Source organism: Diadema antillarum, unplaced genomic scaffold (assembly GCF_040938485.1).
Source record: "Diadema antillarum isolate AM-2024a unplaced genomic scaffold, OU_Dant_1.0 scf00000104, whole genome shotgun sequence".
Lineage (NCBI taxonomy): Eukaryota > Metazoa > Echinodermata > Echinoidea > Diadematoida > Diadematidae > Diadema > Diadema antillarum.
In genome coordinates, this window is record NW_027270993.1 from 529,332 (window position 1) to 543,786 (window position 14,455).

The 14,455-nt window shown below is 39.1% G+C and overlaps 1 protein-coding gene across 1 annotated transcript in view; it reads right to left on the reverse strand.

The window, feature by feature from the left end:
• The window catches only part of LOC139719105 (metabotropic glutamate receptor 6-like), a 77,235-nt gene extending 63,962 nt beyond the window's left edge, over positions 1-13,273 (reverse strand). The window contains exon 1 of the mRNA XM_071630539.1: positions 12,004-13,273. Coding sequence (XP_071486640.1) covers positions 12,004-12,504 — 501 coding nt within the window. The 5' untranslated portion in view covers positions 12,505-13,273. The remainder of the gene's footprint in view (positions 1-12,003) is intronic.
• Positions 13,274-14,455: the final 1,182 nt, after the last annotated feature.

The window sequence follows — 14,455 nt, forward strand, 5'->3', positions numbered from 1 at the left end:
AATGTGAGAGATTCATCTTCCGCACGTTTCTTTAAGGGCTATTAGTATGCCTGCTTGACGGAATTCACTCGGGTAAATTTCCCGCGCTCTAACTCAGGATGTGAGGCCATTTCGCTTGATGAACAGACCTGCTGTCGAGTTCGTTGGATGCTGGTGATGTATTCAGTTCTTGTTTATCACTTTCGAAAAGAGAGAGAGAAAAAAAAATGCCAGAACATGAATTAGGAAATAGTACGCCTTTCATCTGCCCAGCGAGTTTCCAAATGTCAGCAGCACCGTAACAAAATGTTAACGATGATGTTTAATTTGTGGTTCCACATAGCCTTCAGTACCGCCGTGGGATCTGTTAAGTAATCACTGTGGCCTGTTTTGAAGTCTATGGCAGTCCAGAGAGATATCTTGCAATGCGCAGTTTCTTCTATGTATTTTAACAATATTCAACAGTTAAATTCACGTCATCAGAAATGTGGAATCTGTCGAATAGACAGGAATTGATGTAAATACTTCTTTGTTGATAACGGTGAAGTTGTTTTATTCATCTCAGATTTTACGAATGATATACAGTTTCTTTGAACTCACCCTTAGTTTCTCAAACGTCATTTTTCTTTGCAGTTTCTTTCAAAATAATGATAATAAAATGAAAGAGGAATGAATGGCATATCTGCGTCACGCTCTCAGCTAAGCCTTAATGATTGTTAAGATATAGCTTATCATAATTCAGTGAAATGATATATGGAAAAAAATCGACTTGACTTGTTAGAAGGCGGCCTGCGATTAGTCATATGCTTTTCAAGAAGTGAATGCACTGTGAATTTTCTTCACTCTCTCTCTCTCTCTCTCTCTCTCTCTCTCTCTCTATTGTTGTCTTTACTTAGCTGAAGTCATTAAAGGCATAATTCACCATTTGCAGACGAAATAAAAACCCAGCAATAGTGCTTTAAAGTAGTTCTAAAATGTGAGTTAGGGATAGAAACAACCACTGTAAAAATCTGAATCAGTAAAATCGATGTTAAGTATTGTTAAATATACAAAATGTGAACAATAGTTATAATAAAAATGTTCCCAGTTGAAATCGTCTACAGTTACGGTTTATCAAGGAAAATACTGATATCTCCTTATATTTTAGGCTTCATTGCGAAACTCTTATATGGTAGGATGTTTTGCGGGACAACAGACCTACACATATGCATCAAATATGATATCTTGAATATCTTTTAAATCACTGCTCCCAAAGGTAAAGAGGGCCTTTAATAGAAGCCTAATCCTTTTTTTTTCTTTTCTGTCAGTTCTCAGTTCAGCTCACTAAAAATACTGGACTCATTTTTATACAGGTGGGACTAAGCCATTGCTTTGACTCCAGAGGTGTGCACAGTTCCGCCGATTTACCATTTAGGCATGACTCATGTTTTATTTTCAGTGCTCGTAAAAGATGGTAAGTTTATCTAGGGAAAGAAAGGATCCATTCGAGTATATCTTTAAAATCAAATCTCTCATCAGATCAGGCGATAGCGTACGACTGTGTCATGCAATTCTACATCAATTAGACATAATTACGATACATCGGGCAGTCCCCTGGTCATGATTGGATTTGATACTTTGTGGTCAAATATCTGATCCATGTGCTTAAATAATGTCTGAATGAAAGACTAGCGGAATAAACTCGCTTTGAGGAAACATGTAGTTGTGGTAGTGACCTCGAGTGTAATTTAGAAACAGCGAGCTCTCTGAGTGCTTTGGATTTCAATGTAGATCATGCATTTAAAGTTCAAGAACTGTATGTCGTATTCTATACGAATACAACCATTTAGTGTTTACCAACCCTTGCCCACCTTGACCACAAGCGACTATCAGCCTGTTACTTCCCTAAAACATTCTGAAATACATGTTTCCGCCCAGGACCTAATAAGTAAATGCGAGTTCCGTGAAAGGACATATTATGCGATGCTAATTCATGTCGACTTGTGTTGTTTTATAATGCTCAACATTACTAGTTTTTGTGGCCAAATTAACATCTGAATACGTACCAATTATTTCATAATATTTCTACCATTTCTCTCTACATTCCCAACCAGGATTCTGCCGATGACTTCATCTTTCAATCACTGCTGCAGTTCTAACATTAGGTAACAAAACTAAGTAATCAAAAAAAAAAACTAATTTAAAGACATAGGAAGGCATCTTTTCCTAAATTAAACGTAACTTGCATGTTTCCATGTTCCCAGGATGATTGTAACAAAAGTCTTGCATGGAAAGATGCAAGTTATGCTCAGTCTTCGGGATGATGCGTTCCGATTTTTCTTGTTACTCATAATAGTACAGTGCTCTTTAGCAGTTATTTACAGATGATGTCACCGACAGAGCCTGGGTTTGGAAGTGGTTTTTTTTTTTTTGTGGGCGTATCCAAATAAGAAAAAAAAAGAAAACAAAGAAAATATACGGTACATAAAAGTATTTAGATATTCTTTTTTCCGTACAAGTTATGATCAGGGTATAATAAATCAACACGAATCCACATGCATTTACATTGCATATAGGTCCTTCATGGACCGCCACCAGTTTGACACCACCGCACTGTAACGCATGTCATTAGGCCCCAAATGTATGAAACGTTTGGTAGAATTGGTGCGTAATCTAATGTCATTGAATTTGATTAGAACTGAGGTGACATCATAAAAATTACTTCACCTAACGAAGGGACATGACGTACGATCGCTCATCATGTTTTTGAATTGTTTATGATAGGTTTTACAGGGTTTGTTGTACCACTTGCCCATGAGCGCTGCATCTAAAGCAGTCGGCGAACTTAGCAAAAATTGAAGATATTTGTGTGTGTGTGTGTGTGTGTGTGTGTGTGTGTGTGTGTGTGTGTGTGTGTGTGTTTAAGGTGTTTATAACATGTTAATAACAAAGTGATTTAACACGATTTTTTCGCAATTGCAAATAACTGGATTTTCAACTTTGAGATGATAGTTAGAGTTAAAGTTCACATGTGTATATCAGTGTTGGAGGCATGAAGAATAATTTACTCTTCTGCCTGATCTTTGAAATGGCGGGTGTAGTTCTGTTGGGTTCTTTTAATTCCTGGTAGCACCAAGAGAAGAGGGTGTGGGGACAGTAAAAAGAACGGCATACAGCTGGCCAAAATTCACACCTCAGCTGTGTGTACGCCCGACTAATCCACTGCATGGTTCCAACAAGGCTCTGTAATAAACCACATTACTACATTCGTTTCAATAAGCCCAGCTCCGAAGGTTATGTGTACAGGCTATCAATAACATCTGACAACCAAATTAATCAGGGAGTCTGGAGACATTTGTATGTTATTCACACAGCATTTTAACGGAATTACACTCCTTCAAAACAAAAAGAAAGAACATACACATAACCCTCGTTCTTTCGGCACTTTGTCTCTGACAATAGTCAGCAAAATGGCATGCCACGAAAATAATATTCCACCGTCTTTTTAGAACACTGTGCCGTCTACACAAGCATTGAAAAATGTCCGAAGTGGAAAGGGAGAAAGAGAGATGGAGATAGAAAGAAGAAAAAGGGAAGAGAATGATTTATGTGTGTGTGAGAGAAAGAGAGAGAGAGAGAGAGAGAAAGAGGGAGATATGGGGGAGTGGAGAGAGGGAGCCAGAGGCAAATGGCGTATTCTTGCGCGGGTTTGACTTATTCATCATCCATTCACTTTTCCACTTCTGGAGGCGCGGGACTAAACGTTTTCCCTCCAATTCCTATTTTCACACGCGTGGGCCAGCGTGTAGAGAAATGACACCATTTTAATCACGCTTTGGTAGAGTACCACCGATTGCGTTACTCTGCACTATTACTTTTTCCATCGTTCAATGGTCTCTTCACCTTTAGCCCCAGGAATAGAACTCGGGGTGATGCATTTATGGATCCCTTTCGTCCTCTCCTTCTCAGAAGCGCTCGATCCACTCGCCAAGAGAAGTCTATTGTCTGTCTCTCAAGTCGTCGTAAACCTCCTGTGGTGTCTAGGACAATAAGCAGGTCGGAGGTGACGATCTTCAATTAAAAAGAATGTGTCCTTTGATGATGAAGGCAGAATCTACGCAGACATGGATATTTGGAAGTCATCACCGAGCAATTTAATGGTTGCTTAAAGAGGAACTTTCTATACGCGTATACAAAGCCCATTTTCCTTAATTGTGTTTTTCTAGTGAAGCTAGATTCCTTATGAGTTTATGGTATAGGAGTAACATGCCATTTTAAAACTTTGAGACCGGAAGCTATGAAAACGCCATTATTAGAAAATTAATAATCAGTGACTTTATCAGTCTGCATGACGATAGTTGAATGAAATATAAGATATAGACATATATATATGTATATATATATATATATATATATATATATATATAGTGATTTACTATAGTAAACACACAAAAAGTATGTACGTTCACATGTGATATACATTAATGTATCATGTGTATTGTTATCATTAATACTGTTATCAATATCATATTATTCTGTTATATATTCGAACGTTTACTCACTGTGTTAGCTCTCCGTAAATCTGAACTTCATATATCTATCATCACGATATACTGACCTGTCTTATGGCTTATTCCATTTACGGCCTACTATGCACATGATATCTAAACACGAACAACATCATATCATCCAAGCACGTTTTATTTCTTTTTTCCAATTGAAAATGCATCGTTTGACAGCTTCAAGTGATCAAACATTACAGGCGGACAGAGAAATTTCAACGTGATGGTTCGTCCGGTGAGTCTGACGCTTTGAATGTTGCTCACTAAGAAGTGGCGTTTGGTATTAGCATTCTCTCGCAACGTCTATGAAAACTGCATGCCATCGGTTGCATTCAGTATTGTGTCACTTTTAATCTTAATCATGTTTTCCTAAACAGTAAAACTGTGAAAAACATGATTGTGATGTGAAAAAATGATGACGATCATAAAATAGTACTAATAAGTCTAATATTGAAGCAGACTTGAACAGACTTTTTCATAATAGTTATGCAACATTTATGAGGAAGCCACCGTGTAATAATTGATTAGGCCTATATGCTGCCATCGAGATACATGTAGGATTTGGTCAAGCTGCTATTTACTGTATACGTGCTCATTATCTTTTCTATCATTCTAAATTCATTTTTTTTTCTAACCGAACGGTTGAATAAAAAAATAGTTCTTTACAGGCACATAATTGTTATATGGAAATCATTCGATACTCATTACAAAAATAAGGTATCATAATTGTAAGTTTACTCTGTCACGTGAAGAAAATAGTGGTTGTATTTTCTTATAGTAGTATAGCTTTTCCGCTTACTTGATTACGTCGAATGAACAATGTTGGACTGTTATATGCTATTCAAATTCGGTGAATAAACACAGGCCATTAATGCTTATCGATTGCTGCCCTAGGGCAGAAGCGTATTTCCCGATAAAGCTCATTGCCCTTGATTCTAAAAATGTGTATTGTGCTTTCTCCTGTACCAAAATACTTGTAGCCGCTTTTGGTCGTTTAATTAAATCCCGCTTATTATCCAACCCTCGCTTGTCAATCCGATATAAGAGTTCATTAAAGGGATGTGCCTGGTACACATCGCTGCAGTGATTCGAATGACCAAACAATAATTATTGCCCCATAGGTCATAAGGCATATGAGGGTAAGCTTCGACCAGCGCAAGGCGGACCAAACGGATGACGTGGCGACCGCAAGTGTTTCCACAATTGCACTAAATGGATGAGATATGCCTTTGTCATTCACGAAAACAAAGTCATCAGTACAGCAATATACTCTTGTCATCCCACATAACTATAATCATATTGGAAATATTTTGTAATGTTACACTGACACTGTCAATTCCAACGACCTTCAATATTCTTTGTTGAGACGAAGGAAAGGAAGATAAAGAGGACCACGAAGGAAAAACCTTTCCCGCAGGAGTAGAGATAAATATAGCGTGCATGATTATACCATCTGTGGACGAGATCTCTGCGAGTATTATTTGACGATTCACCCTCGGCAATGGCCCATCTCCGATAGCACCAGCCAGACGATGGCGAAACATTCAGCGCGTGTTTGGTAGCCAGCAGCTATCTGTAATCATCACTTGTTTGTTTCTTGATAGTCCAAAAGGCGAGCCCTCAATTTCGTTTTTGCTTTTCACGAATCGACAGAAGACAAGCAAGGCGGATGAAATTTCGTATTTCATAAACAAAATAGGACTGACCGTGAGCAGGTTAAAGGACAGAAGTCAAACTGACGGATGTAATAAGGACGTTGGTTTTGACGTTGGCTGTGGTACAGATATTATCATCATTATCATTGAGTCAAAAGTTTGTTTCATGATATTCGTATTTCTGAGAATATCAACCAAATGACGATGCTCATCGATTACCGATGTGATTACTGATAAGTACTGAAATGAATACCGGCAAACGTTGTTCATGAATGACAGCTGTAATGTTCTACAGAGGAAAGGGATTTCGTAAAGGACCCTGAAACTTACATGAAGAAAAAAAACATAAAAAAACAACCGCAACACTAATGTCGGAAACTGAGTAAACAAAGTTAAGAGTTGACGAGGTCAATGATGAATATCAATTTTGCAGAACCATTCTGTAAAAACCCTTCCACTGGTGAGCTACACCCCCTCATCAAGCATCAGGGAAACGTATATGCGACATGTGTAAGCTAATATCAAATCTATCACACCAAACCGGTTTTGTGCTGGATCGTTTACACACGGTGATACAATGATTTCAAAGGAAAATTCCCTACACAACAATCCATGAGTGTGGTTAAATCATTTAGAATCAGGCGTATAGCTCTCTTGTTTTTCCCGTGCCCGAGTTTTGCCGAAAATGTCGGAGGTCACCTCGTTGGGACGACAGGTGGTTGAGGGGAACGCATCGTCACGCTGGTATTGATCCAATCCGGCCATGTTTTGTCAGAAGATATTGAGGTATGAATATAAACCCGCATCCGGAGCCAAACAAACTCTGGGATTACATTCACTCGTGCGCACCGCAAGGACACGTCATTAGGACAAAATCACAACAAATTCTGCGTCTTCGTCTGCCCGCCATTGAGTATACTGAATGCTAGATTTGTCCTGATAGGTGTACAGAACGAATAAATTTAATCATTTTGCCGCAGTATAGTACAGTTGGTCAGCACAAAACAGGCCGGGTTGCCTCAGATTCCGATTTACGAGTACATACTGAATATTGCAGATTCAAAAGCTATTATGTCAATTTCTATCTGGAGAAGAATAGAACTAATAATTTACATGATTGCACAATCTGGTTGGTTGAGTTGCTATTTGCGGATATCGTCATACAAAACATCATCATGGTCCCCAAAAGAACTGCAATCTAATTGGCATGATTTATTATACAAACATTATAGAGCACAGCCTTTGTGTCACTATTCTTACGCAACGTTATGGCACTGAAGAGCTAAGATTTCTATTTCAGGATAGCTATAGGAGTCGAACTTATAATCAGTTGATTGCAATCTATGGACAAGTAAGGTCATTTCTTTTTCTAGCTGGCTCAGGGATGGATAGTTTGTTGTAATATTACCATAGTCATTTTGATGCCCTTGAATGTCGACCGCATGTCAAATATGTGATAATTGAGGCCTCTAATAATTTATATAGGGACATTTCCGTTGGTGTCAACATTGATAACTCAATGAGTCAATATTAGATAATTGGATAAGAGGGCACTAACTATCAACACATATACACTAACAAATACATCATATCAGCGCAAGCTTTAGAGGCACTATTGTTACCATTATCATGATTAGTCCTATAAGTGACAGTATTTTAATCTCTGACTATTTTGTTCAGCAAAGAAATAGAATATATGAAGTGTACAGGAATAGAAAAGGAAACATTAACCACTGGAATTTCGAGGGCATTGATAGATGAAGCAGGTTGAAAAATGACGATCAACATTATTAAAAAAAAACACTTTGCGAGAACCATGAATTTATTTCGACTGCCGTAGAAACAGGTGTTGTTCATGAGATCGGTAAAAAGATAACCACGTTTTTAATGTATACATTTGTGTGGTTTTTTTTTTGTTTTTTTTTTGCTGTAGTTCAAAGACATTTTGCTTTATACACATTAGCAGTTGGGATAATACTTTAATCCCATTAGAAGAGTATTATCTGCGTAGAAAAAGTGCGCACAATGAATTACGTAAAATGTGTACTAACTTGGAATTTGGTCACTTTAGCATTCACGGCAAAAGATTGTCTTCGCAATGAACTTTCATCCTTTCTGTTTTAGACCTAAGTACGTCTTCAGTGCTGATGGGGACTTTGCCTATCTTAATGTTGAAATATCAACAGCAGAGAATCAATGTTTGTAAGCATGCCGTTTGAAAAGAGGGAACTATAATTATAATCTTCCAAAAGATGTAAACATTTGATTAATAATACAACGGCTGAAAGAACTAACCCAAAAAAGCAGAACAAACCCAAATGAATAACATGATAAATCAAAAATCGAATTACTCACTTTCATAGCCAATGTCTTTGAGCTTCTTACACAAAATAGTTATTGTTAGAGTTATGTCCTTGATCTTTCCATCTGATGTTATTTCTTTGACAGTCGTGCCTTTAAAACGATCAATAATTTTATCATTGCCAAGTTGTATAGAATTTTATAAAAGTGTATCTTGACACCGGAAGATCATTCTACCTTTTTTGTTGAGTAAAACAACTTACTTTGAAATCATTAAGAGCTTATATTACAAAGTACTTTACTCTATTATGAAACACTCTGCATATCGACAATACGCTATTTCGTCGTAGGACAATCCAGTTCCTTTCACACGTCACATTCAATAAGTCTTAAAAGTCAAAAGATCTTGTGCATGTCTTCCGGGACTTGCGAGTGTCGTCATCCAATATAAATTGTTGTGACTGTTCCAGTTTAAGGGTAGCTGCTGAACCCATTGACTGATTGACAATATAGATGTAATGAGTTTTCCTTCATCAACACATTGGTTTATAAATGTTGCTCCTGCTCATTAGGCGTTTTGTTGTTTCCAGTATGTTTCCGTCCTTAGGGCCGCTAGAGAATGTTTTAAGGATGTTATGTAAGATACATTATACTGAATTTCTGTCTAGCTGTGTCATCGCTGTGGACACGATGCATGCGTCTATGAAGCATCATATAAAATGTGTCTTCATTCTATACTCTACACGTCCATAATCCATAATGTCGTTGTTCTTCTAAAGTTAGACACATACAATCATTGTATTCCTTCTTCCCACCCCATAAGTTCCCCTCACTGTTGTGTTTGATGGCGGATTATGTTCAACTATAAAATACGCATGGAAGGTTATGACTAGGGTTTATGAGTTAATGCGTATACAGAAAGTTTAATGATCTGCTATCTTATTGAAATCGTTTAATATCCTTGCGACAAGTTGTTTTTAGTCTTCAGCACAAAGGACTTAGTATTTCATCACGACATTACAGGCTCAAACAGCCGCCGGCAGATCTCTGGTGGAGTTCATCTTTACCAAGGTCTCAAACGACTGTGAATCTTTCTTCCCGCCACCAACAAATTTTGATTAGCCTTTTCAGGCGCCCATGAAATACAGCCCGAGGCACTGAAACCTCTGCTGGTGTGAGGGCGTTGCATACATATCAAGCAAACATGAAACATATCGCATTCGTACCAGCGGAGCAGACATTTAGCTTATAATAACATTGGTGATATGCCCTGGCTGTCTCCTGCCTCAGCACACTTCTGTTGGGACCTTTATCTGCCCGATATTGACATTCATCCCATCATCTTATGTACACAGTTCCTCCTAGTCATTCATGCGCCTCATAGTGCCAAAACATCATTATTGTGCAATACGTGATGATTTTTTTTTTCAACCTGAATTGCATCAGGAGACACAGATAATAAGGAAAGTATAAAGGACAGTGGGTAACACCAAGTCAAGTATTTATATTGTGACTGAAATGTGAATTTGATATCTAAGGCGGGGATGATTTAGTTCTTCTGCGAAGTAGAATCAGACGTATATTATGGATAGACGCCACATGAATTAACGCTTCTTTTTTTTTTTCTTTCCTGAACGTTTGAATCCAAGCTTCGCTTCATACCAGACACGACAGCTTTCTCGAAAGCAATCTGAGAGGTATTCCCTTCTGTTGCAGTTGATTTCAGATCACATGACATGCTCAATGCAAAAGAAACGGAGAAAATAATATCTTGGAGGTAAATACATCTCATCCTTAATGAGGCTGTGAACACTCGTGGAATGCAGCGCGCGTGATCGTCCAAGATGAGATGTTTGTAAACTTCCCAACCGTCTCTGTCGAGTATTCCATGCAAACTGTAATCTAATCAGACCGTGTATATTGACTGCCCTTTGCCAGGTGTCATAGAAATTTGAGTTCGTAATTAAGTCGATAGGTCGTGGCTGATGCAAACACATTACCCACGCTTGGTTTAGTACTTACTCCCATTGCTAACGACCGACACCTTGCGTTAATTCTCCTAAAGCGCGTACCCTGTCACCTATTATGTTCATCTTATATTACGTGACACTACTTATTACGTGACGCAAATCTTTCGAAGATTGAATCAAGATAAGTAGACTTTCACAAATAAAAAAATTCCCATTTTGACGCTTCTCATGTTTAGAAAATACGCATTGTAATCAAAGTAAGTAGTCGCCGTGGTGTATTCCAAACTTACCCAAACGTTCATTCCAAAGACTACACCTGTGCTTTATCCGTCAAAATTAAATGGTTCTTATGTCAATGTATTATAATATTTGACCACTTGCCTCATAGCTGTAGAAAACATCAATCTTACTTAAATTGAACTAATGACATGTTTTAAAAAGGGTTCCATTGCACAACATATCATATGATTACCAAAGAGAGAATAATATCTTAAACATATACCTGCTGTAGATAGCGATATACATGTACTCTATTGTGAGCACATTATTCACCTGAAATTAATCAAAGATTTCTTTATTTCCGATGTCTTTCCGGTGTTTCGTTCTGAGCTCTCCATAGCGCAACAACAATTTAAAAACTACTTCGCAATCTGTTTCTAGCGATGTGCGTAGAAGCGTCTGTTTGAAATAGGTGCTTCTGACGTCACAGATTTGATTCAGGCAAATAACGTCCATCATTAACGATTATAACTAGATCGTGCATCGTTGGGAGTCACGCTCCAATAATCTTAGAGTATGTGACAGCATTGTAATGTTATACTCCTACTGAACCAATGTATAATGCGGTGATCGATAAATCTCTATTACAAGTGGCTGGCAAAGTTTGCTAACTCTGCGTTTACTTACTCATCAAATCATCAAATCTCCGCTTGACCTTTAATAGCCAAGCTTTAAGCATTCCAACATCACAAAAGTACTGTTAATCTTTATCTCCTTCAGGAACCTATACCTAACAACTAATGCTCCATTTGTTGACGCAGAATAAACCTATTAAGTTAATTCCTCCAAATTGTAATCCCCTGGCTTATGATAGCGATACAGGGGCGGATGATGCTTCGTGGATGTTGTATAATAGAATCTCCCAAGGTTAAACGTTGCGATTGACAACGAACTCAATGTAATTTAACGCGTCATTGCATTAGCGCAAAATGATATTTGACGCGTTCATAATTGCATTGATATCAATGTGGATATTGCCCTTAGAGCTTCTTCATTAGTCTAATCGATCACATTGCTACATGACAGTGAATATCCAGTGACAGCTTAAATCGATTTTATGTAACATAATGATAATAGTTCATTCATTCATTCATTCATTCATTCATTCATTCATTCATTCATTCATTTAGTGGCAAGTATATGGCAGTAGAAACCATGTCAAACCTCGAACTTTCTTCCCCATTGCACATGCAGGGGTTGATACTTCCTTCCACTTTATTATGAAAGAATGAAGTAATGTGTCGTATTATCAAGCACAGTCACCGAGCTTGCACTTACCTTAAACAGACGCAGTATGTTAGCCACCATGCTAGACACGGGACTCGCCGCGGCGCCAACTACCGCCACCGTGGGTTGCGGCGGTTCGTACTCAGGGCGGCTTCCATTCGGACAGGTGAATGCATCCAGGTCTATTCTCGTGGTGGTCGAGGCCACAAACTCCATGGCTTGCTCCAAGGCATATGTGTCCCTACTACACGTGTCTAGGATCACCGCTCCCAGGTCTATCCCAGGCAGGAGTTTCGGATCGGCGTTGATCTTCCGCAGGGCGTAGACCATGGCCTCCAGACGCTGGTATCCACCCAGGTCGAACGGACCACACCCATTAATCCCATTCTCGTGCACAGGAAACAAGCCTCCGAGTATGACGTCCCCTGTGAGCTCAATCCTCTCCACCCCTTGGCAGCCGGTCCTGGTGGGGGCTGCGATCAGCACGTTGAGAAGACCTACACAGAATGTGACTGCCACTGAGCTAGACCTGGACCTACTCCGGTCTGTCATTGTGAATGGACAGGACTGAGTATGTAGTCACAGGATCGGACCAAACTCACTGCCTCCCTTGAGTGTATCCAATCACAGAAATATCTCTCTGTAGACCGGTTGATGCTGGACCGCCTCACAACGAACACCGCCCATATTGTCCCTTCATGGGATCCTCGCACGCATTATTCCCATTTGTCCACTATCAGACTAAAATTTCCAAAATGAGATGTGTAAATTCTCCACTCGCTGGTCATTTCATCTCTTTTATATGACCTGTAAAGTTCTTTTACAAGACGTGTATCTACACGTCCGTTTCCAGCACACAAGAGAGCACAGAAAACAATGTCATCCCTGATTCGTCGTTATTTCGATGCGATTGAAAAGGTTGAATAACAGCAAACAGCCATGATAGGTAATAGAGTCAGCTTGTTTCATGCCAGGCATATTTACACAGAGAAACTCCACTCCAAAGAAGTATGTAGTCAAAGCCTGTTGACAATCGGGTAGTGCACACAGCAATAGGCCTTTGTTTAGTTGCACTTTGATCACTCGACGGCTGTCGGGGAATGAAATTTTCTTTCTGCTCCAAACGCGCTTCACGTAACTAAATTGACTAAATTTATGTTTTTCCTGTATCAAACAGGGAAAAAAGGAATCAAGCGGATCTCCCGACTTACGAATGCCAGCCTCGATTCAGTGAGCAAGAATAAAGCGATTTGTCGCTGCTACCTCGAAAAAAATAATGCACTGGGGAGAACCGTCGAGGCGTGTGCGAAAACTGCGAGGCGCCCCTAGCCAGCTCTCCCTCTCTCTTCCACCGTAAAAATGCGTACGCTGGTCAACCACTTTCTGCGAATGAGAGAGAGCGTATTTCATAGCTCGGTTTTCGTCTGCGCTGTGGAGTGGTGCGAGTTATTCACGCTGCGTTTACTCAACAGTGATGGCGTGCTTCTATGAAATGCTGTCTCTTGTTTTTAACCTCACCTCAACATACGTATACGAGTGTCTTGGATTTAGTTCAAGGGAGACAGGAAAACTGTATGCATCAAAAAACTGCAGTATAATGTGCATCTTGTGGAGTGTGGATGTGTGGTTACCTGACACATTATTGTGTGTGGTATGTCTTTTGTAAAAGTGTTATTGATGGTTGAAGGGGTTTTTTTTTTTATATGTTTGTTTTATGTGTGTGTGTCTGTGTCTGTGTGTGTGCGTGTGTACGTGTGTATATGTGTGTTTTTGTTGAGGGGGGGTGTGGGAGACACGTCGTAAATTTAGAAGTGCAAGCATGGTGTTGTCAGCGGTGACACGACATTTGCTCCTACGACAGGTGCTCAGGTCCTATTTTCTTCTGCATAGGGTTAGGGTTGTAATAGGGTTTGAGGTTTAGTTTGATGGGATGATTAGGATTAGGGCTAGGGTTATGTTTGTGGGTAGAAATGATGTTTGGATTTTAGCTTGCAGATATTTCGTGGGACCAACTGTCGCAGGAGCAAATGTCATGAAACCGAAACCTGTAGGGGGTTGTTAATACTAGCATCATCGCACTGTCAAACCTGTAGCAACCCCATTTACACAACAGTCTTCCCTTCTTCGCCGAGAACTCACCAATACGGAGATATTGATTGAATTATGTTAAAATTGGTGCATTTATATCTGCATTATTCAAAATGTCAGTAGAATATAAAAGTATGATAAATATCGTAGATATCTTCTATAATAAGATAGCTGATTGTACAGTTACGCTATAAGGAAGCGATTCTGAATGCAAAGATAAGAAATTAATATTACACGTAATCATTTCTGTCACGAACGGTAATTACATTTATGAAACAGTACAGAACACTTCTGTTATCAAAAATACAATGGTAATGATTATTTGTATGTTTTTTCTTCCCATCGTAACATGTGTCGCTAACAGAACATCATCAGGTGGGCCTACAAAGCGTTGACCCATCAATCAAACATCATG